This window comes from Lemur catta, chromosome 6 (genome assembly GCF_020740605.2).
Source record: "Lemur catta isolate mLemCat1 chromosome 6, mLemCat1.pri, whole genome shotgun sequence".
Classification (NCBI taxonomy): Eukaryota; Metazoa; Chordata; class Mammalia; order Primates; family Lemuridae; genus Lemur; species Lemur catta.
Genome location: NC_059133.1, coordinates 8,289,029 through 8,312,125, shown reverse-complemented (window position 1 = coordinate 8,312,125; position 23,097 = coordinate 8,289,029). Strand labels below are relative to the sequence as shown.

General features: G+C 62.0%; 1 protein-coding gene across 1 annotated transcript in view; it reads left to right on the top strand.

Annotated features, from left to right (window-relative positions):
* The window catches only part of CACNA1I (calcium voltage-gated channel subunit alpha1 I), a 97,837-nt gene extending 78,757 nt beyond the window's left edge, over window positions 1-19,080 (top strand). Inside the window, exons 23-36 of the mRNA XM_045554862.1 lie at window positions 1,647-1,736; window positions 3,593-3,785; window positions 4,318-4,469; window positions 5,634-5,743; window positions 6,354-6,487; window positions 7,362-7,432; window positions 10,615-10,693; window positions 11,315-11,436; window positions 12,362-12,700; window positions 12,965-13,111; window positions 13,735-13,857; window positions 15,456-15,621; window positions 17,138-17,337; window positions 18,436-19,080. Coding sequence (XP_045410818.1) covers window positions 1,647-1,736; window positions 3,593-3,785; window positions 4,318-4,469; window positions 5,634-5,743; window positions 6,354-6,487; window positions 7,362-7,432; window positions 10,615-10,693; window positions 11,315-11,436; window positions 12,362-12,700; window positions 12,965-13,111; window positions 13,735-13,857; window positions 15,456-15,621; window positions 17,138-17,337; window positions 18,436-19,080 — 2,571 coding nt within the window. The remainder of the gene's footprint in view (window positions 1-1,646; window positions 1,737-3,592; window positions 3,786-4,317; window positions 4,470-5,633; window positions 5,744-6,353; window positions 6,488-7,361; window positions 7,433-10,614; window positions 10,694-11,314; window positions 11,437-12,361; window positions 12,701-12,964; window positions 13,112-13,734; window positions 13,858-15,455; window positions 15,622-17,137; window positions 17,338-18,435) is intronic.
* The last annotated feature ends 4,017 nt before the right edge of the window (window positions 19,081-23,097 follow it).

Here is a 23,097-nt window from a genome sequence, read left to right as displayed (position 1 = left end):
CTGCTCTGCTTCTTGAGGGCCCACTCAGGCGGCTAGGCGTGACCAGACAGAGCTGCGCCTTGCCCAGGTCACACAGGGAGGAAGCAGGGTCTGGGCCCCGCCCCCTCTCCCCATCCCCCCATGGGTAGCCCCCAGCTGGATCCCACTGAAGCTCCCCCCGCATACCACCTGGGAGGGGCGCCACGGGGCCTTCGGGGGCAGTGAGTGGCCAGAGGACGGGAGTCAGGACCCCCCACGTTCCCCAGGAGCAGTGCTTTTTCAGGTTTTTAACAACTCATGGTGGGGAAAAGCTGTCACAGGAAGCCGAGGGGAAGCCAGTGGGGGCTCTCGTGAGCCCAGGGCCAGCCGTTTCCCATTCTGGGTGCCTTGGCGCCAGGCTGGCTCACCCGGAACCCTCAGTGGGGTATTCGCGGCACCCAGAGCCATCAGAGGGTCACAGCAGGGCCACAGCCCCTCACTGCAGTGGGCCACTTATCAGCTGTCCCCCCTTAGGCACGTTCTACACTGTCTCTGTGTTTCGGTGTCCTCATCTGTCAGTGGGGACAGTAATGGCAGGTCCTTGGAGTGTAGGGGCCTCATGTGCCTCCCTGGCAGGGAGGGCTTCCCAGTGTCCCCTGCCTGCTCCTGGGTCTGAGCCCTTCCAGACACCCTCAGCGCCATTTCCGCCTGGAAGGGAAGGAGGAAGGGTGTGCCCTGGGCGGATGGGAAGGAGGGGCAGAGCAGGGCCAGAGGCCCGTCCCAGAACCCCCGATTCCTGGCCCAGGGAGGCTGGAGCACAGAGGAAGGCATGACCACCTCTGCCTAGGGGAGGGGACTTCTGGGCAGTCTCTGGTGATGTGGGACTCTTGGGGCTCCCCCTGACTACCAGCCCCCCTGGGGCTCTGCAAGGACGGGACCGTAGGCCACACTCAAGTTCAGTTCTGAAAACCCTTATGAGCACCTGCTGTGCGTGAGGTTTTGTGCTGGGGGGGTGGCAGGACCAGCCGTGACCCCATCAAAGGGACACAAGGATGCTGGTCTGCTGTCCGTGTAGGAGCCTTGGCTGGCTGTCTCCTGAGGACCACCTTGATTTCAAAATTTTACAAACCAGTCAGAGTAATGATTGCCATTTTATAGAACCAGGCCCAGAGACATTGAGGAACTCGCCCCAAATCACACAGCCAAATCACACAGTGGCGGAGGCTGGGCTGTGACACAGGCCTCCTGCCTCCGCTCTCACGGGGTGCTGGTGTTCGGGCGCTGGGGTGAGCTTGTCTTCACCCCTGGGGTGCTGATGACAGGAACCTTCCAGTGTACTCTCAGGGGCCCTCCCAGCAAACCTGGTAGGCAGGTGCTCGTTAGCCCCATTCTGTGGGCGAGGGGACAGGAGCTTGTGAATTTTCTTGCCCAGAACCACACAGCTAGTTAATTTCAGGGCTGAGACCGGAGTCCAGGACTGTGGGTCCGGTGCTGTTTCTGCTGCGGCAGCAAGTGTAGGGTGCGTGGCGGGCACATAGCAGGTGCTCAGAAAAGCTCTGCCTCACCGGGAAGGCCTCTTTATCTCTCTGCCTCCCAGACGCAGAAAAATGGAGAGCTGGGGAGGGGTGGGTGCAGGCTGAGCCACACCCCCCCCTCACCCCTGCACTCTCCCTCCCCATGTCTACCAGGCTCTGATGTCCCTCTTTGTCCTGGCATCCAAGGACGGCTGGGTGAATATCATGTACAACGGTCTGGACGCTGTCGCTGTAGATCAGCAGGTGGGCATGGCCAGGGCCAGGCCAGGCCTGGACTTCGGGGGAGGGACGTGGTGTCTTTGGGGCCCAGTCTTCTGAAACTGGCACCAGTGAGACCCACGGCCCTGGTGTCTGCGCACTGTTAGCACAGCCCACAGCTCGTGTGCTGGCCTGAATCTTCGCCACTGGGCTGCTCCTTGGGTAGCGTGAATCATGTTCCGTTTGCTTCCGCAAATCCCCCTGCTCTGCAGGGAGAGGCATCCAGGCTGCTTCTGCCTGGAGGAGCGCAGAGCCCGGTGGGTGGAGAGCTGAGTGCAGCAGCAGCAGAGGGGCTGAGCCAGCTGGCAGAAGGACAGCAGGTGCACTGGGGCCAGAGAGTGAGGTGTTCAGGGAGGTGTGAGAGTGAGAGTGGCTGGAGGTGGGGGAGGAGGCGAGTAGGGCCGGATGGTCCACAAGACCCTGTGTGTGCCATGGCAAGGGGCACAAGTTCATTCAGAGGGAAGAGGGAGCCAGTGAAGGGCTTATAGTGAGAGAGTGGCATCCCTGCCTGTCAGGTTTGCTTGTTGTTAGTGCAGGTGGTGGGATAGATTTGGGGAGCTGGGTAGGGGAAGGGGGACAGGGAGGATGCTGAGCCTGGGCTCCCAAGGCCCCACTGGGAGCAGAGGTCCCTTCTGGGGCTAGGCAGGGACTTTAGGCCAGACACACGTGGCTGACCAGGGTTGGCTGTGCCCAGACTGAGGGTGTCACTGGGAGGAGAGGGAGATTCTCTAGATTAGGAGGGGACCCACTCAGGGGAGGAGTCAGGCTGTGGGTAACCCTGGGCCTGTAATGGCTTCATGGGTCCCACCTGGTAAGACTCTGGAACTGGGACTGGGAGCAGGGGGGTGCAGGGCGAATGAGAACACTTGGAGGCATCTTGCTCCACTTCCTTGTCTGCACACACGGACTCCACCAGGGCTGTGCTCTCCCTCTGCGGGCGGGCTTGTCTTCTGCCTTGTTTCTGGATGGAAGAAAAAGTGGATGGATGGATGAGTGGGTGGATGGGTGGGTAGGTGGATGAGTAGATGGATCAATAAGTGGATAGATGGATAAGTAGATGGATGGATATGTGGATGGGTAGATGGGTGGGTGGATGGGTGGATGTGTGGATAGATAGGTGATTGGATGAATAAGTGGGTGGCTGGGTGGGTGGATGGATCAATAAGTGGATAGATGAATAAGTGGATAGATGGATAAGTGGATGGATAGATATGTGGATGGGTGGATGGGTATGTGGATGGATGGGTGGGTGGATGGGTGGATGTGTGGATAGATAGGTGATTGGATGAATAAGTGGGTGGCTGGGTGGGTGGATGGATCAATAAGTGGATAGATGAATAAGTGGATAGACGGATAAGTGGATGGATAGATATGTGGATGGGTGGATGGGTATGTGGATGGATGGGTGGATGATGGGTGGATGGATGGGTGGGTGGATGGGTGGATGTGTGGATAGATAGGTGATTGGATTAATAAGTGGGTGGCTGGGTGGCTGGGTGGGTGGATGAATAAGTGGATGGATGGATGGATGGATGGATGGTTGGATAGGAGGATGGGTAGATGCACGCATGGGTGAGTGAACAGATAGGTGTATGAGAGGAAGAAGACAGACAGATGTGTGTCCAGGAGGCAGCAGCAGAGCAGGGAAGGAAAGGGGGCTCTCTGCTGAGCACCTTATTGTGCCAGGCCCAGGGTGGGCGTTTACTACCTGCTGCCTCATTCAGACTCATGGCTGCCTTGGAGGCTCTCGTATCCCACTCCACGGGCGTAAGCACGGTGGGCACCTGCCCGTGGCCCTGCCGTGCCCGATCAGCCTGCTCAGCCCCCTCTGGCCCCTGCAGCCTGTGACCAACCACAACCCCTGGATGCTGCTGTACTTCATCTCCTTCCTGCTCATCGTCAGCTTCTTCGTCCTCAACATGTTCGTGGGTGTCGTCGTGGAGAACTTCCACAAGTGCCGGCAGCACCAGGAGGCTGAGGAGGCGCGGCGGCGCGAGGAGAAGCGGCTGCGCCGCCTGGAGAAGAAGCGCCGCAGTGAGTGGGCACCTGCAGGGGGTGTGGGCCGCGGGTCCCCCCGCTGCGGGTCCAGGACCTAGGCCTTTGAGGCTGGAAGGGAACAACGGATACAGTTCCTGTGCCATGGCCCAGCCCCTCCTCCCAGGGTCTGCCTGTCTAGGGGACCTGAGCCCCATCAGTGACACCACTGCCACCTGAGTGAGGCCTTGGGGGTTCAGTCCACGCAGGGGGCAAAGGCAGAGCCTGGATGCCCAGCTCTGGGCCGTAGGGACCCTGCCCTCCCCCAGCAGGCCCGGAGCCCCCCTACGCACTCATTGGGGTGGATGGGGGAACCAGTGTCCTGCCCTCTTTCCACTTCCGCTGCGCAGCGCTGGTTCCCTCCTAGTGACCCGGCTGGGTGAAGGAGACCTAACTCTGACTCCAGGGCCGGGGTGGACTGACATCTTTCCCCCTCGGCGTCTCACTCCTCCATCTCTCCCTCCTCTGTGCTCCGTCCCCTTCCCCTCCACCCCAACCCCTCTGGTCTGTGCCACCCCCACCCTGCATGCAGAGGCCCAGCGGCTGCCCTACTATGCCACCTATTGTCCCACCCGGCTGCTCATCCACTCCATGTGCACCAGCCACTACCTGGACATCTTCATCACCTTCATCATCTGCCTCAACGTGGTGACCATGTCCCTGGAGCACTACAATCAGCCCACGGTGAGCCCTGGTCTGCCTCCCAGCCCAATGTCACGTGGCGAGGGTGGCGCAGGGGTTGGCTGACACCGGGATCTGGGCAGCCCCTGCACACTGGGCCCCGTGCTGGGCACTGCAGGGGGAGGAGGCACAAGGGAGCCCTGCCGTCAGGCAGGTCAGGGCCTGGTAGGACAGACGCCTGACAAGGCAGAGTTCAGAGGGAAGTGTCATTCCTTCCTGTTGGGCGGGGAGGCAGCATTTGGACCCAACCTTGAACGTGGCTGACATTGACTGTGGTCGTGCGTTAAATACTGATTCTTTGCAAGGCACACTACGTATATGAACCTTTAAGTCCTCACAGCAAGGCTACGGGGAGGGGGGGCGGTGGCTTTTTCCAGATTTTATAGATGAAGAAACTGAGGCTCACAGAGGTTGAATATGCTGCCCAGATTACTCAGTCTTAGGTGGTGGAGCCAGGGCCGGAACTTAGATTTGCATTCCAAGCCTGCCACACAGCCTGCATTACTGCCTGGTCATATGGAGCCCGAGGGAAGGGCATTCCAGGCGGCAGGATCATTCCGGGCAACCACGGGGGGTGGGAGAGGGTGACCAGTTCCCAGCTAGTTGCAGACAGGGTACATTCTAATGATGGGAGAGGAATAGGATGAATGCAGGGAAAGGGAGGGCACCCACTGGCAGAGTGGAACAATAAATTATAGAACGTCCAAATTAACAGGAAGGCATGGAATAATAATCGCTCACATTTACCAAGTATTTATTCTGTGCCCAGCACTGAATTATTAGCTCATTTAATTTTCATAGCAGCTGTCTGAGATCAAATGACTTGCCCAAGGTTACACAGTGAGTGAGGAACAAATGCTAAGCCAGGATTCAAATCTAGGCAGTCTGGCTAATGAGCTGTTAATCACTACTCCACACTGCCTCCAGAGAGGAGCAACTGGACCATATCAGCAGAAATAAGAAAAAGGAAACGGAGGGAACAATGATGTGAAACAAATAATGCACATCAAGTAAGATGGGAGGAAAAAGCAGTATATAAATCATTGCACTAAATATAAATGGACTAAATCCTGTCCTTAAAAGGCGTAGACTTTCTGACTAGAGTAAGATTAGAGGTCAGATCATGGGGCCTGGATCATGCTTCTCTTTGCCTCTCTCCCCCAATAGTCCCTGGAGACAGCCCTCAAGTACTGCAACTACATGTTCACCACTGTCTTTGTGCTGGAGGCTGTGCTGAAACTGGTGGCATTTGGTCTGAGGCGCTTCTTTAAGGACCGGTGAGTGGCAGGGCTGGGGTAGGGCAGCATAGGGTGGACTGTAGGATGGGAAGCTGTCCTGACTCCAGGAAGCCTGGAGCAGCCTGAGGAGGGGAGCCAGTAAACATCTGGGCACTGGTGGCCAGGTGACCCCAGGTGCTGCCTATGGCCCTGAACAGGAAGTGGTATGGTCTATATGAGGGTGCAGGGCATTCTACTAGGTCCTTCTGGTGGGTCCCTCATACTCACAGTCAGAGCGGGACCTGTTTCATGCTAATTCTCCTTTTCAGAGGCAACAAGTGAGGCCCACAGAGGTTGTTGGACTAGCCCAAGGCCACACAGAGGGAGCAACTAGCTCAAGATTTAGATCTAGAAGGCAGAGCTGGTACCTCCCCCGCTGCAGGAGGCCAGAGATGTTCATTTCGTCTGGTCAGCCCCTTGCTTGAGGGAGCAACGGCTGTGAGGGCAGAGAGGGGGCCAGCCCCCGTGGCATTTGGACGTGCCAGTAGGGAGGGTGGCAGCACAGCCCAGTGGGCCACAACAGGAGGGTGAAGGACAACTAAGGTGTGTCTGAACCAGAGGGCTCCTCCTCCTGATCCGCACTCCCGCCCCCCCGTGCCCGGCTGAGCAGGTGGAACCAGCTGGACCTGGCCATCGTGCTGCTGTCGGTCATGGGCATCACGCTGGAAGAGATCGAGATCAATGCGGCCCTGCCCATCAACCCCACCATCATCCGTATCATGCGGGTTCTGCGCATCGCCCGGGGTGAGGGCCGGGGGGCAGGGAACGGGGCAGGCGGGGTGCGATGAGGGTCCCCTTGCCTGGGGATGGTGCACAGGGGTGGGTGGGGAGAGGCAGGGGCAGGGTGCGTGGGCACGTGGGGCTCCCTGCGAAGCGGGGGACAGCAGAAGCTGGGAGGAGCTCACAGTGGACACACAGGCATTCGCCCTCATGTGCGCACGGCCTCGCCCGCACACGCAGCTCTCCTCGCTCCCGGACAGCTCTGCACGGCACACACTCCTGCTTCCTTCTGACACCGGACCCGTGCAGCCCGGCTCACAGTGTGCTGACGGGAACCCAGTCCAGCTGGGAAGGCACTGAAGCAATTCCAGCCTCCCTGACATTTCTCACACACGGAGATGGGGACACACAGTCCTTGGCACTTCTGGAAATGCCCTTCTTCTCCCAGAGCCTCCCGCTCCCCACACAGTGGTTCCTACACGTCTTTAAACAACCTCCTGCCTCAGTGCCCAGGCGCCTCCAGCTTCCCAGGTGGGGAGGAGTTTGCAGACACTCAGCGAGTAGCACCAGAGCCCTTTTAGCGAGAGGCAAAGGGAAGAGATGCGGCCACGCACATCGGTCATTTGCAGTTTACACGCGCTCATGCACAAGCTCAGTGTCTGTCCATGCCCCTGTGCACGCCCTCATGCTCTTGGACTTTTTCACACTGACGTGTTTTTGTGCACAGCCTGCTCACCCTGCAGCTGCACCCATGGGTGGATCTGAGCGCCGGACTCTGCTTGCACGCTCCTCCACGTTCACATTCTTCTCCCACATTTACACACCTGCACACACACATGCACATGCATGTCCCCACTGGCCCGGGGCTGAGCGGGCTGGGGCTGGGTCTCGCCCGCAGTGCTGAAGCTGTTGAAGATGGCCACGGGAATGCGGGCCCTGCTGGACACGGTGGTGCAGGCTTTGCCCCAGGTAAGAGCCACCCCGTCCCATGGCAGCCCGGCCTGGGTGACATCAGGTGCATTCTGGGCCCTGGGGCCGCAGGCCCTGGATCCCTTCTCAGACCTTCCCAGAGCTGGTGCAGATGCCGTTTCTGGGGGTGCAGTTCGAGCTAGGGGCTATGAGAGCTGGAAAGCCCCTCCGGCCTATTTCTTCCAGCTTCACCAAGCAGTTGCCGATGCCTGCTCTGATCCTGCTCTGTGCGGGCACCAAGGACCCATGTGATGCCCCTGGGAGCCCCTAGACTGGCAGGCAGACAGATGCCTCAGGGCAGTGTGGGGAGGGGTCTCCAGTGTGTTCCTGAGAGAGAGGAGGGTACCAGACACTCGCTGGGGAAATCAAGGCAGGCAGCCCAGGAAAGGGGACCTTTGAGCTTGACCTCCAAGGGGGGCTTGGCAGAAGGAGGGGGCAGTGTGGATGGAGAGGTTCCGATATGGCAGTCCAGGAGGGACAGCATGAGACCCTGACCAGGGTGGGGACCCCTGAGAAGGCAGGGAAATCCCTCTGCCCACCCCCCTGGTCAGTGGAAGGGGATATAGGGTCAGGGCCACAGAGGGTGCATTTTTCATCCTCCTGGGAATTCTGCAGTCCCAGTCCCTCCCTCCCTTGCTGTCCTCACTGCTTGAGGCTCTTTCTCCCTCCCCTTAGGGTGGCCTCTGGTCTGAGGTGAGCCTCGTGCACATTGATTTATCCATTACGACTCATAGAGTCTTAGGACATTTTAGGCATCTTAAAATACAAGGCACAGATACAGCACACTGAAAATAAAGATAAAACATTAACATCACTGGGGAAGTGGAAGCAGAGCTAATTCTTTCAGGGACTTGGGCTAAGGATGCCAGTGAGTTTTATTCTTGAGTTTGTTGTGAGCTTCCCAGCAGCCTAGTTACAAAGGGGAAGCACCATAGCTCTCGTCAGGTCAGGATGGAAAGCAAGGGCATTCATTCCAAAAAATGTGGGTTTTCCTAACACTAAATTCCTTCAGAGGACTTTGTCTCATGGGAGATGGCGGTGATGCTGGGCTGGACACTATGCAGACTGGAAGCAGGTGGGAGCCCAGACTTGGGCCATCTGGCCTGGGATCAAAGCCTGGACCCTGGGCATGTGACTTACCTTCTCATGCCTCAGTTTTCTTGCCTGTGAAATGGGGATGAAGATGAAGCATCACTCCCTGAAGTGCTTATTTCAAAGCCTGTCACGAGGTTTCGAATAGTTAAAGCTTATACAGCACTTAAGAGGATGTGGTTCACGGGAAGTGCCACAGAGAATCTGCTAAGGCTGGGGATGGTGGGTGAGTGCCCAGCTCCTCTGGCCTCCTTGCCCCTTCCCCTCCCCCACGCTTTGACCCCTGTGCTTGCCCTCGTGGCTCCCTAGGCCACTGCTGAGCTGGTGCAGGACACATGGGAATGTTTACACATGACGGTAATTAAAATTTCATCACCAGAGAGAAGCATGTGCCAAGTACCATGTGGCCATGGAATGGGACTTAGCCCCCGAATCTATTAGCCGACACCTACCTTGTCTTGTGGACACTGGACTTCTCCCCAGTGCTATGAAAATGAAACTTCAGCCTTTCCCAGCCTTTCCCCGCTATGAAAATGAAACTTCAGCCTGGGAAAAGGGAGGGAGGAGGCATCAGGGAAGGCTTCTCAGGGGAGGTGACCACTGAACTGGGCTTTGAGGGGTGGGGAGGAGGCATTTACCAGGCACAGACAGAGGGTCTTCCCTGCAGAGGGAACAGAATGTGCAGAGGTGCTGCAGGGTCCGTTTTCTGCATGGCTGGAGCGCAGGGCTGGACCAGCAGGCTGGGAGGGTCCTCAGGGCAGGTCACGGCAGCCCGGGCCTTATCCCGTGGGCAGCGGGTGCCGCAGGAGTGTTGTGGACAAGGGAGGCCCCAACCAGAGCTGCCTTTTAGGAGGTCGCTCTGGCGCCTGGGAGCAGAATGGATTGGAGGGAGAGGCTGGGGCAGAGGAGCCCATGCGGACGGGAAACGCTGCCAGCCCCGGCCCGGCCCGGCGGGAAGCTGAGCTCTGAGGGCGTCGGCCGCGCCAGATCCATGGCAGTGGTCGGGGCCTCACAGTGTGCCCTGTAGGTGCTCAATAAGTGCTTGTTTTATTAATGAATGGAACATCATTTAACTAGTCAGACACGGTGGGTGCAGGATGGCTGGGAGGGAAACCCTTCTCTGGAGGGAGAAACGTGAGGCGCATGTGATTAACGGGTCCACTTTCCGGCAGTTAACGTGACCGTCCACTTCTGTGCACGCCGGCCTCCGCGGGCTCCAGGCGCTGCGCTTCCGGGGCAAGAAGGCGTCTGAGCCTTGGCTCATCCATGGCACGAGCTAAAGGGGGTCCCTGGTGGGTGGATAGGTTTGAACCAGGCCTGAAATCTGGGACGTTTTCTCCCACAGGAGCTGTGGGATGGGGGTGGCCGGGTCTGCAGAGGCTTCTGGGGCCTGTGTGGGTCTTGTGTTCACTCCTCTCCCTGGCCAGGCCCTGTGAGGGCATGAGGAGTCAAATCCCACCTCACCCACTTGTACCCACCCCCCTTGAGGACTTCCCAGACCAGCAGAGGACAGTGATAGGGACATACCAGTTACACTTGCACTGGCAGCTTGCATCCTGGTCTGATTGGTGCAATCTGGGCAGGCTTCATGGAGGAGGTGGCATCAGTGCTGAGACTTCCCTCTTCCTTCTCTCTGTCTCTCTCTCACTCTCTTTCCCTTTATCCACGGAACCTTACTAACCAGGCAAGGTGGGTAGAATAGATTGTGTGCACAGACCCTGGGGCCAACCTGCTGGGTTTGAACCCCTGGCCTACCACTCACTAGCTGTGTGACATGACTTCTCAGCCTGTCTTTTTCTTCAAGGAATAGGGATAAAAGATAGTTCATAGACTGTTGCGAGGAGTAAGTGAGCGAAGTGCTTGAAACACGGCGGCTCTTGGTCAAGGCTTCACTGCGTTTCATTGTCATTCTGACTCCTGTGCGGGGCCTGGCCTGCCCTCTAGGTCCTGGGGGGGGGGGTGGCAGACGTGGACACACAGCCGGGTGACATGTTACGGCTGCCCGACCCTCAGGCTGGCCCGTGTGTGGAGCCTGGGCCGCACCCCCGCCCTCCCCGGGCCCGGCCCCGCCTCACCTGCCCTCCCCACAGGTGGGCAACCTGGGCCTCCTCTTCATGCTGCTCTTCTTCATCTACGCCGCCCTGGGTGTGGAGCTCTTCGGGAAGCTGGGTGAGCAACTGCCCGGGGCGCAGCAGGGCTGGATGGCCTTGGTGCCGGGGTGGGGGGCCTGAGACCCTCTCTGCCTGTCACACGGGGTCTTCATATTGGGGAGGGGCCCCTACAGCCGGACCCATGGGCCGGTGGCCCTCGGCCGTCCACGCCGCTTTCTTGGTGTGGGAGGAGCCCCTGGGAGATGGTAGCCTGTGTGCTGGACCCCAGCTCAGAGACCCCGGTGGTCTAGTGTCCCAGGGAACCTGCCCTCCCCTGCCCCCGTCCTGAGCCGGCGCTGCCCCCGCAAGCAGAGAGGCCAGGGTGAGGGCAGAGGGCGGCACAGCCCACGCCTAGCTCTGTCCTGCAAGGTCAGCTCCAGAAAGCCAGGTTCCCTGGGGGCGGCTCCTGCTCCCCCCCTCCGCCTTCCTCTCTCCCAGACACTGATTCTTGGGAGGGGAGAAGAGCGAGACCCACCTGAGTCTGGGCCCCAGCTGCGTGTCCCCTCGCTGGGCTGGGCACAGTCCGCGTGCGCCTCCAGGGTGGTGGGGGGCTCCTGAGATGAGGCGGAGGTGCAAGCTGAGGGGGATTGCGCAGGCAGGCTGTGCCCAGGGGCAGGGCTGACCGCCTCCCCCCTTTCAGTGTGCAATGACGAGAACCCGTGCGAAGGCATGAGCCGGCACGCCACCTTCGAGAACTTTGGCATGGCCTTCCTCACGCTGTTCCAGGTCTCCACCGGCGACAACTGGAACGGGATCATGAAGGTACTCGCGGCGCGCTGGGGAGGAAGGACTCAGGCCGTTCCCGGACGAGCCAGGATGCTGGTCCTGCTGCTCAGGGCTCCCTCCCGCACCTCCGCCACCCAGCGCCCCGCTGCACGTGGAGGGCTGTGCAGGGCCCAGAGAGGCGGAAGGACCCACCTGGGACCCCGCAGCGCAGCAAGGGGAGCTGAGGCCAGAACAGGCTCTCTGTCCACCACCGTTGGGTCCCACCAGTGCTGCGGTGGGATCAGTGCTTGGGTTCTAGGGGAGACAGCCCTGCCCAGGCCCAGAGGGGCCAGGCCCTCAGGCATTTGCTGCCCTGACAGAGTCCCCAGCACAGGTGTCCTGTCTCCAGCCCACGGCCTGGCCTGAGCTGGGCGGCGGGGCTCACAGGGGCAGAGGTGAGGCCCTTGGGGTAGAGGTGGCAGTGGCTTGCTGGGAATGGACCCCAGCAATCGGGGATCCTCAGAGCGAGAAGTGGGGAGGCAGGGCGAGGAAGGCCGCTGACCCTGGCCCCGCGGCAGGAGGGTGGTGGAAGCGTCCCGGGCTTTGCTGTGCTGGGGCTGCGCTGGCACGAAGACCAGAAAGCAAGGACGGGCTCTGGTCCAGGCGCCTTTGCCAAGCGTGCACCCCTCCCCGGCCTGGCCCGGCCCAGGGGCCTCTGAAGGAAGCCCCAATGCTTGGCGGGGGTCAGTGGGCCCGAGCAAGGGAGCAGAGGGCGCTGGGCTGTCCGGGACTTGGCCGGAGCCGAGGCAGGCAGATGCCCCCGCGAGCCACAGTGGGCTGGGCAGCCAGGGCCACCGTGGGGGGTTGAGTCCCGGCCTCTCCCTCAGGCAGCCTCTGTTGCTCCTCTGTCAGGCGGGGCCAGGTGGGCTGGGGCAGCCGTGGGGGGGCTGGCGCTGTCCTCACCGCCCCACCCCCGGCGCAGGACACGCTGCGGGACTGCACCCACGACGAGCGCAGCTGCCTGAGCAGCCTGCAGTTCGTGTCGCCGCTGTACTTCGTCAGCTTCGTGCTCACCGCCCAGTTCGTGCTCATCAATGTGGTGGTGGCCGTGCTCATGAAGCACCTGGACGACAGCAACAAGGAGGCGCAGGAGGACGCCGAGATGGACGCCGAGCTCGAGCTGGAGATGGCCCACAGTCTGGGCCCCGGCCCGCGGCCGCCCACCGGCTCCCCCGGGGCGCCCGGCCACGGGCCTGGGGGGGCGGGCGGCGGGTGTGACGCCGAGGGCCGCCGGTGCCGGCGCTGCTACTCGCCAGCCCAGGTGGGTGTGGCCCGACAGGTGCAGGGGTCGCCAGAGGGCGGGCGCCGCGGGTGGGAGGGCGGCTGGGCCACGGGCCTCGGACACAGACCGCTGCCTTTTTGGCACCCCCTGCCCGGATCCATAGAAGGGTGACCCTGTGACGAGGGTGTCGGTCCCAGGCCAGGGGCGCAGAGCACGGGGAGGGCAGCTGTGCCCCGCCCGCCCCGCAGTCCCGGGACCCAGCCGATAATCCCGCCTGTCCCCGCCCCGTCCCCGTCCGCCTAGGAGACCCTGTGGCTGGACAGCGTCTCTTTAATCATCAAGGACTCGCTGGAGGGAGAGCTGACCATCCTCGATAACCTGTCCGGCTCCGTCTTCCACCACTACGCCTCGCCCGCCGGCCACGGGAAGTGCCACCATGACCAGCAAGAGGTGACGCAGCCCAGCAGGGGCCTGGTGGGGGCCAGCCCAAGGGAAGAGCCACTGAGACCAGGCTCCCTGGGCTGTGCCGCCCAGGAAGGGCGGCTGCCAGGCGGGAAGCCCCTTGTGGCTCTAGGGCAGCGGTGCTCTCCTGAGCCCTCCCCGGGTGGCCCAGCCTCAGGGGGCTGTCAGGGTGGGTCCAGCTCCCACTGGAGGTCTGAGCTGCTCCACTCCCCTGCCCTGCGGTAGCCGCATGTTCTCCAGGGTCTCTGTGTCCTGTGTTTCCCCTGCCCATGACATGCTGTGCGGGTGCACATGGGACCCCAGAGGAGTCAGACCCAGCCCAGCCTTGACAGGCGCTTGGTCTGGGGACAAGCAGGCAGCGGTGGCATTCACAGCCCACGGCAGCTCGCCTGCCCTTTGACCCAGACAGCACGATGGGCCTCGCTTCCATCAGTGGTGGCCACTGTGTCACCATCATGTGTCCCCCAGGCCGGGCCCCTGCACAGGGTGGACACGCCAGGCCTGCCCACCCCGGCTCTGGGCCTTTCTGACCTCGGCTCTGCATCTTCCGGGGTTAGGCCTGCCCCACCCTGGCCCCAGGGGTGACCCGAGGCCACCACCTCTCCCTGCAGGTGCAGCTGGCTGAGACGGAGGCCTTCTCCCTGAACTCAGACAGGTCCTCGTCCATCCTGCTGGGTGACGACCTGAGTCTCGAGGACCCCACGGCATGCCCGCCTGGCCCCAAAGACAGCAAGGTGAGCAACCGCGCGGGCTCCGGGCAGGCAGGTGCGTCTCTGCAGCCGGACCCCCGCCCCCAGCCGGGACCCTGCTTCTTCCCAATGCACATTTCAGTGTCACCAGCGTTGTGCTGGGCCTTCATCTCCTGTTGGTCAGGTGAAGGCAAGAGGGCTCAGAGAGGTGGAGTGACTTATCTGAGGTCACACAGCGACAAGCCTGGCCACGGCGTCCAGCGGTCTCAGCTGCCACTTTTTGCTCTGGGAACTTTTTATCTGTTTAGTGGGGTCGTGCCTGGCAGGCCAGCCGCATGGCGACGGGGAGTTGCGTGAGGCACAAGTGGCTCCTGTGCACCAGCCGCTGTTTGCCCACAGCTTGGTGCATGAGGGGTGCTTTGGCCCCCTGCACGTGGGAGGAAACGGGGGTTCTGCGAAGTGAGGGGACTTGTCTGGGATGGAGCCAGGAATGACAGAGCAGGGAAGCCAGCCTGGGGCCGGTCCCGGCCTCTGCTGCCCAGGCTGTCAGTCTGAGGAGGCCCCTGTGCTGGTCCCAGAGACTCGGGGAGACGTCTGTCCCGGCTCGGGACCTCAAGGCCAAGGTGTCCCAGCCCAGCTGGGGGTGGGGGTGAAGGGTGTAAGCGGCAGCTGGGGGTGAGGGGGGGAAGCCCTGGCCTGAGGTGGGGACACAGTGCTCCTGCTCAAAGGGAGCCTCTATCCCCTAGACCCCGGGCAGCCTGGGCTTGGCCCCTCTGCCCCCCAGGGCTGTCCCCCACCAGCTCAGGGAGGGCTTGTTGGGGGGAAGATCTTCCCACCCCTCCCTGGCCTCTCTGTCGCCCCCAACAACTGACAGCTCCTGCAGCTCCCTGCCCCCAAGCTCCTTCCTGCCTCTCCCTGCACCCCCATCCTGCTCTCCTGCCCAGGATGTCAGGGGCACATGCTCCAGGGCCCGGTTGCACTTAGGTGGGGTGCAGTCTGGTTAGCTGAGGCCACGTTTTGTGCTGGACTCAGCAGGTCATGGGAGGTCAGGGTGGTGTGAATCCATCTACCTTGGAAGGGACATTAAGGCAGCTCTTGAGGAATTTCTGGGCAGGGGTCACCTTGGGCTGCAGGGCCAGGGAATGCCTGGGAAGGAATGCCAGGGCCAGGTGCCTCTCATGCAAGACCCCAGGGCAGTGGTTAGGAAGGAGGGGTTACTGTCCTCATTTATGGATGTGGAAACTGAGGCTCAGCGAAGGGAAGGGCCCCACCCAAGGTCACGCGCACAGGGAAGCTCCTGGGGCCGCTCAGCCTGTCTGATGCGGTCGCCAGCCTTGCCTTGGCTGCTGTGCTGGGCCGGGGCCTGTGCCAGGCACTCGGGTACATAGATGAGGAAGACCTCAGAGGGGCGTGAACAGAGGAACCACTGCCTGCCTGGGGCATCCGAGGGGGCTTCCTGGAGGCGAGCCCTTTCACCTGGGTTCTGGAAGAAATTGATCGCTGGCCAGGTGGAGGAGGCGAGAGGAAGGTCGTCCCAGCAGTGAGGGCAGCCCGAGCTCGGTGCCGTGGAGCAGGGTGTGCAGGCAGCCATGGCGGCTCAGCCCCTGCCCCACCCTGCCCGTCCTCCCTCCCTCTCCCTGCAGGGTGAGCCGGACCTACCTGAGCCCATGCGTGTGGGGGACCTGGGCGAATGCTTCTTCCCCTTGTCCACCACGGCTGTCTCATCGGGTCCGGAGAACTTCCTGTGTGAGATGGAAGCGATCCCATTCAACCCCGTCCAGTCCTGGCTAAAACATGAGAGCAGCCAAGGTGAGCAGTAGGAGCCCCAGCAGTTCCCCACAGCCCTGGTCTTGGGCACCTGAGTCACAGGGAGATGGTTGAGTTTTTTCCTTATTATTTTTGCCCAGACCATTATTTTTAGTCCAGAAAGAACCAGATGGCTAACAATAAGAGATAGACTCTCAGGCCTGATATAATAATGATAAGAGATCAAGAGCCAAATAATACAAACAGATGCTTCAGTTAAGGGAAGCTTCATGCTGAGCTTCCTAGGAGCCATGGTGAAAAGAGAAGTAGGCACACACAGCTCTCATTATCAAGCCAAAGGAGAGCTGCCAGATTATTGAGGTGTTTTCTAGAGCTGAATTTGAGTGGTGTTTGTCCCATAGATCTTCACACAAGATGGTGTTAAACATCAGAAAGCCTAGTGTCTGCAACAGCCTTTTTGTAAAATGTCCTGACACTTATACTTCGGCCTTACCCCCAGAGTCTTGTTTGTGCTTGGGCCCATAGCTAGGGTGGGCACGAGGCAGGGGACTGAGCTGGCCTGTCTACCACTTGGGATCACCTCTGCCTGCAGTCCCCTTGGAGGGTGACAGTCCTCTTAGAGGGTGACAGGAATCGGCTTCACAGCTCTGGCTTGGGGAGGAAGTCAGAGTGATAGATAGCCTAGCAGAGGAGGGACCCCCAAGACCCAGAGCCCACCTGTGTACCCTCCTGGGTCCCCTGCATTGGGCACCTCCCGGGAGCTAGGGGTGTGGTGACTTTTCTGAGGACCCTCCCTGAAGCCGACGGCCTCTCAGCCGGACATGGTGGCTGAGGAGCTGCAACCCCAGACTTCCCCAGCCAGAAGTCAGGGCACGGGGTCTGACCCAGGAGCCATTCTGATTGGGTGACATCTCTTCCCCTTTAGTTAATCATTTATTTACATTTTCCTTAAATAATAAGACGGTGTAAAACAGGAATCTCGCCTGGGGACATTCAGGCTGCCCAGCCGTCTTGGGTAATTTACATCTTCCCCAATTCCTGTATCCCATATGCACCCTGCAAGGCGCTGAGGGGACCGTGGCAGAGGCACACCCAAGACCTGCCCTGGCCCTCAGAGTCCCCGCACTCTGTCCTTGCCTCCCGCTGTTGCCGCGTCCAGTGAAGTGCCTGCCCAGGGCTGGGACACCCCACCCTGCCTGCTGTCCACGAGGGGCCCCCAGGCCTGGCTGGGCCCCGTGGGGTGTGAGGACCTGGGGGTGGCTGGTGGGCACCCACTGTGTGCCTGGTACTGGGCTGGGGGCTCTGCAGCTGTTTCTTCTGCTCACATCCTCGAGGTCGGCATCTTGTCCCCTTTTACAGAGCAAGAGGTGGAGGCGTCAGGGCTTGAGCCCGGCTCTGCCTGGCTCCAAAAGCTGTGCCTTTGCCGTGTCTGTGCTCCCAGGAATCACATGGGGAAACTGAGGCTCAGAGAGAGGGACTTGCCCATGGTGTCATAGCCAGGTCGATAGGGACAAGTGCTTGGCCTGAGCCCCCTCCCCCAACTCTGCTCCCTCCCCAGCACTGCCCCCGAGCCCCTTCTCCCCGGACGACTCCAGCCCACTCCTGCCCATGCCGCCCGAGTTCTTCCACCCTGCCGTGTCTGCCAGCCAGAAAGGGCAGGAGAAGGGCACCCGCGCTGAGAGCCTCCCCAAGATCGCCCTGCAGGGCTCCTGGGCATCCCTGCGTTCACCGAGTGTCAACTGCACCCTGCTCCGGCAGGTATGGGCCCCTGCAGCTCCTGGGGAGGGGAGGGGAGGGGAGGAGAGGGGAGGGGAAGGCGGCCAGAGGCACAGGGGCATGTGACTGCCAGACAGTGCAGGGTGCCTCGGGGATGATGCTGGGACTGGAGGGAGGACGGCCACAGGGGCAGATTCAGTGGGCAGCGTCAGGTCCTGGGCTCCTGGGGGAGCCCGGGAGGACCCAGATGGTGGGGGCTGAAGAGGGTCTGTGGGGTCTTGAGGGGAGGGGAGGGTGTAGCGGGAGGCTTCGTGGGGTGACAGGGTGCTGGAGGACGTCGTGGGTGCTCTGGGTGGGTGTGGGTGGGGCTTGATAACTAGGGATGGAGCTGGAGGGCAGGCCTGGGCGGTGGGAGGCTCAGCCTGCAGGGTCCCCTGTGCTGGGTTGGCCGGGGCCACAGCCCTCACGTCTCTGCCACCGGGGAGCACAGAGCAGCGTGGTGGGGGCTGGGCCGCTGGGTGCTCTTGCGATCATTCACTCAGTGGCTGTCCCCCGTCACGTGCTGGACACCAACCCCTGCCTCCCGGGCTTGCAGCGCAGGGTTCACAGTGTGCGTGGCAGGGGTGCGGGAGGAGTGGCGAGGAACAAAAATGAACACCTGACAAGTGTGGTCTGCTCCACAGTGGTGTGTGCTAGGGAGAGCCTCACCCAGGGAGGGGCCGGGGGTGCTGACAGTTCAGTGGCGGGGCCGGGGTCTTCCCGAGGAAGCCGTGGGAAGTGCCAGGGCCGTGGGGCTGGGTGGGTGGCAGCCACGTGAGCAGGGGAGGTGGTGGGATGGGAGGAAGCGAGGCTGAAAGGGCTTGGGGTAGGGGGCCAGGGGCTGTCACTCCCAGGGAGCCAGGAGCCTGCTGCCAAGGGCAGGGCTGTCTGTCCCTTGAGGTCCCGGAACCGGTTAGGGCAGGGAGCCGGGTCAGAGGCTGCTGCGGTGACCACCCCGAGAGCTGGACATGGTGCAGGGGAGAAGCCGGGTTCCGAAGGGAGCTCCCCAGGGACTGGGGTGCTGTGTGCGTATGCTGGGCAGGGTGGTGTCCGCATCACTGGGACAGGCTGGGGACACGGATTCCCTCCTGCTCCCTGCAGGCCACTGGGAGCGACACGTCGCTGGACGCCAGCCCCAGCAGTTCGGCGGGCAGCCTGCAGACCACGCTGGAGGACAGTCTGACCCTGAGCGACAGTCCCCGGCGCACCCTGGGGCCACCGGCACCCGCCGTGGGGCCCCGGGCTGGCCTGTCCCCAGCCACCCGCCGCCGCCTCAGCCTGCGGGGCCGGGGCCTGTTCAGCCTGCGCGGGCTGCGGGCGCATCAGCGCAGCCACAGCAGCGGCGGCTCCACCAGCCCCGGCTGCACCTACCACGACTCCATGGACCCCTCGGATGAGGAGGGCCGCGGCGGTGGGGGCGGCGGGGGCGCGGGCAGCGAGCACTCGGAGACCCTCAGCAGCCTCTCCCTCACCTCCCTCTTCTGCCCGCCACCCCCGCCGCCGCCCCCCGGCCTCACGCCCGCCAGGAAGTTCAGCAGCACCAGCAGCCTGGCCGCCGGCCACCCCCTCGCCCCCGCGGCCCCGGCCCGCGGCCTGGCCCGGAGCCCCTCGTGGGCAGCGGACCGCAGCAAGGACCCTCCGCGCCAGGCCCCGCGGGCCTTGGGTCTGGGCCCCTCGGCGCCCGAGCCGCAGCCGCCCCCCGGGGAGCTGGAGCCGGGAGACCCCGCGAGCAAGAGGAAGAGATGAGGGGCTGCCGGGCCGCGCCGAGGCCCACGGCCACCCGCCCGCCCCGTCTCACCTTCTTTTACCTCAGGAGCCAGGGAGCAGACAGCAATACTTTGTCCACACCTGGGAATTGCGCAGGGCCAGCCGGCCGCAGGCCGCTGAGAGGGCGACATTGAGTAGGGTCCGGGTTAGCCGAGGCTCAGCCGTGGCCCTTCCAGTGCATATACACACACACATATGCAGATATATATATATACATAGACAGACATATATATATATATTTATTTTTTTTACTGAGAGCTTATGACTTCCGGAAAGTGCTAGAGTTGGGGAGTGTGGGCCAGGGCCCAGACAGGGCTACGTCTGACGCTTGGGACCCAGGCCAGCCACGCAGCCGTGGTTTCGCTGTTTCCCTGGGTTGAGTAGCCTGGGGCGGACCCTCAGGAGGGCCCTGTGGCCGGGAGACGGGCCCAGAGGAAGAGGTGCAGTTCAGGGTGCAGTTTTTTCCCTTTAAAGAAGAAATGCTGCTAAGATCCCGCATCGTCCCTCACGTTTCGGGGTGTCTGTCTCGTCATTCCTGACCGTCTTGTTGTGAAGTCTTTTGTAGACACCCCAGAGCAGACAACCTCTCTTAGTCAACCAGTTAGGTGTCTTTCTTTAGAAAAATCAGGGGTGAGTAGCCGTGTTTTCTTAGGGCAGGGGGTGGGGGTGGAGGGCAGCTGCAGGCTGGGCAGAGGCGCTGGCTCCAGGCACCGTCCTGGTCCCGGCTCTGCACACTTCTGGGGGTGGGCGTTCTGCCCCCAGGAAGGCAAGAGGGCAGGGATGGAGGCAGCAGGACAGGGGAAGGTGAAGGGACTGAGCGGCACGGCACGCTTGGCGGGTCGGCTGCCCCGCAGCTGCCCCTGGCCTGGCAGTCAGTGCGGGGTTCCTTGCTGCCTTTTACCCCAGCGTGGGCCCTGAACTGTGGCCATTTCCGGGGGTCGTGCTGCTCCAACCTTGAGCAGCTCTGTCCCTGCCCCAGTGGAGTTCAGGCTCCAGCAGGTGTGACAGGATTCTAGGCGGGGGTGGGGGCACCTGGGCCCTGGGCTCAGCCCCGGCTCTGCCCCAGCTCCCTGACCCCCGGCCGGGTCACCTGCAGGCCACAGCCTCTGACCCCGTCTGCCTGTCCCTGGGCCTCCGGCTCCCGTCTCTCACTGGCCTCCCAAACAGGTTCCAGACAGCTGTGTTTTATTTGAATAGTTATGCATTTATTTCAGTATTTATTAGAAAAAATAATACATCGAACCCGTAATTTCACAGAAATATTGCTTAGGTCAAGGCTCGGTTTTAAAAAGTGAGTGGACTTTTTCTCTCGAGTCAGTTTAGACCAAAAGGCTGGGGTGTGGCTGGCGCTGCCGTGCAGGTGCGACAGTGGCGTGAGTCCGGGAGATGCTGCGCGTCCGCGGTTGCCGGGCCCCTTGCCTCTGCTGAGGTCTCCTCTGAAGGCTGCCGCTGGGCCGAGAGGGGCCTCGTCCCTGTTCCCAAACCCGGACTTGAGAGAACTTGGCCTGCGTCTGGGCTGGCAGGGACCCTGGGGGCCTGGGCACCTCAGCGCAGGAGGCAGCGATGCCCTGAGCTTCGTCTGTGCCAAGCCCTTCCCCTTGAGCCGAGGCGTGAGGGGCAGGGAAGGGTCGCCAGGCCAGCGGGATCTCTCAGGGCCCTGGTGGCAGAGGCTGGGGCACCGTGGAGGGCCGGCACCTAAATGCCTGGGCTGTGAAAACGCAACCCCAGTGAGTCAAAGGCGGGCAGATTCCCAGGGTCCAGCCAGGCCCAGGCCTCTGGTGGCACCACGGGATTGGCCAGCTTGGCGGGCAGGCGGGATTGGCTCCTGAGCCCCTCTGAGCACCCCTCCTCACCCGCGAGCAGGGATGCCGGCAAGGTCTGGCTCAGGGCCAGGCCCGGGAGGGCTCCCGGTGCACCTCCTCCCCCTCGGGGACAGGTGAACCTGTGGGAGCGGCTGGGCCCAAGCCTGGCACTGCCGCCTGCTCCAGAGCGCCTTGGCCCAGCCCCACTTTCCCCATTGACTGTTTTACGGGGGGCAGAGGCCCTTGTCCATGGAAGAAGGGGGTGCAGGAAGGCCTGTCTGGCGTCTCGCTGGCCGCCGCGTTGGCAGCTGGGAAGGAGGCAGACAGGCACGTTTGGCAATGCTGCTGGAGGGCCTGCGTGCTGGGCCCTTCTAGTGCAGGGACAGGTGTGAGCAGAGGCTCCTGGGCCAGAAGGCAGGTGCACCCAGGAGGTGGGGACACCTGGGTGTGGAGGCAAAAAGCTTTGCCTGGGGGAGTTGAGGGAGATGGGGCTCGTTCCCAGAGGGCCCCAAATGCTGATCCCAGGCACTCGGCCTCGGTCCTGTGGGCCAAGGGACAGGGAACCAGGGGAGCTGTGACTGGCTGGCGAGGACAAGCTGAAATGGAAAGGGTTGGGCGAATGGCCCTTCCTGCCTCCCCAACCCTGTGGCCTGGGGCCCTGGGCTCAGGCCCGTGCCTGTCCATCGCAAAAGCACAAACCTACCCTAACCCACACGGGCCGGCCGTGGGGAGAGTGGGCATCCAGCTGCCGGACACCTCAGGCCGCCTGTCTGCCCGGCTCTGCAAGGTGGTGGCTGGCAGGCGCCACGGCATCTGCACAGAGGGACCGAAGACCAGACTGGGGCCGTGGCCTGCCCTGGCCAAACTTCTCCCCCCTGCCCTGCCTTCTGCACTGGGCAGCCCCTTAGAGGACGAAGTGTGTGCAGTCCCCACCTGTCTTCCCCCCAAATCCTCCCCCTGGAGCCCTCTGCCTCTAGGGCCACCTCTAGCCCCCTTTGCTGCGTTGTGTAAGGGCTCGGGGTCTTAGAAGCTGCTCTTTAGCCCAGATACACATACTCTTTTTGTCTTTGTGCAATAATCAGTGTCCCTGGCAGAGCCGGGGTGAGCTGGGGCCTGGGAAGAGGCAGAGGCTACCTCCTCCAGGAAGCCCTCGGCCTGCCCCGCGCCGTGACTATAGCACCCCTGTCACTGTACAGTTTCTATGGTGTGAATGAACTTCCCCCTAGTTGCTTACGGCGCTGGTACCTGCTGGCCCAGATGGCCTGGGTGTAGAGAAACCAGGCGGCAGCCACCACCAGTGTTGTTTTGAATAAAAACCCAGAAGCCTATTTAAGAATGTCTGTGTGTCTCTGCTGTTCCTTCCCCAGTGGGCGGGTGTCACGCTGGGGCTTCTCCCGGGGTGGCTTTGCGGGGGCAGGAGCAGAGCTCAGTAGGCCCAGGCCCGGGCCCTGCCTGCAAGATTCCTCCCCGTCCTCTTCTGTATCTACCCTTCCCTCCTCCTGTTCCTCCTGCCCCCCCCCCCGTCCCGGGAGTGCCCGACGTGGACAGTTGTCTTTGCCTGGAGCACTGAACCCCAAAGCTGGGCAGTCGTGCGAGGGACACGCTGTGGCCACTTGCCGGCCCCCACCCCTCCGCGGCCCCCTCTGCCCCATTTGTTCTGCCTTGTTCCTTCCTTCCGCCCTGTCTCCCTCCCTCCCCTCCCCCCTCCTCCTCCCCTCCAGCAGCTGCTACAGTTCTGCAGGTTCTGCCCCGGCCCAGCCCAGAAATGAACTGGATGTGTCCTTGCCCTTGGGGAGCCCCCAGTTTCGTGGGGAGACAGCCTTGGAAATGAGTCCCATGAGTCAGTGTGCTCCGTGGCATGATGTGACAACTGAAGAGTCAGACCGCAGAGGATAAAAGGATGCACCGTCACTCTCAGGTCCCCTTGAAGCCTGGGGCGGGTGGGGGGGCTCCCCAGGGAGGAAGGGGCAGATGGAGGGAAGCAGGAAGGCTGCCAGGGGAGAGCAGCAGGAGCGGAGGCTGGAGAGGGAGGCTGCGGGTGGTGCACGCCCGCTGAGGGGTCCGGACTTTATCTCCAGGCCATGGAGAAGGGAGGGGTGGGGGGCTTGGTGGGACCAGGGCACTGGTCCTGGGCTGGGAGGGCTGGCGGTGGGGGTGACAATCCAGGGCAATGAGACCTGAGCTGGCAGTGGCA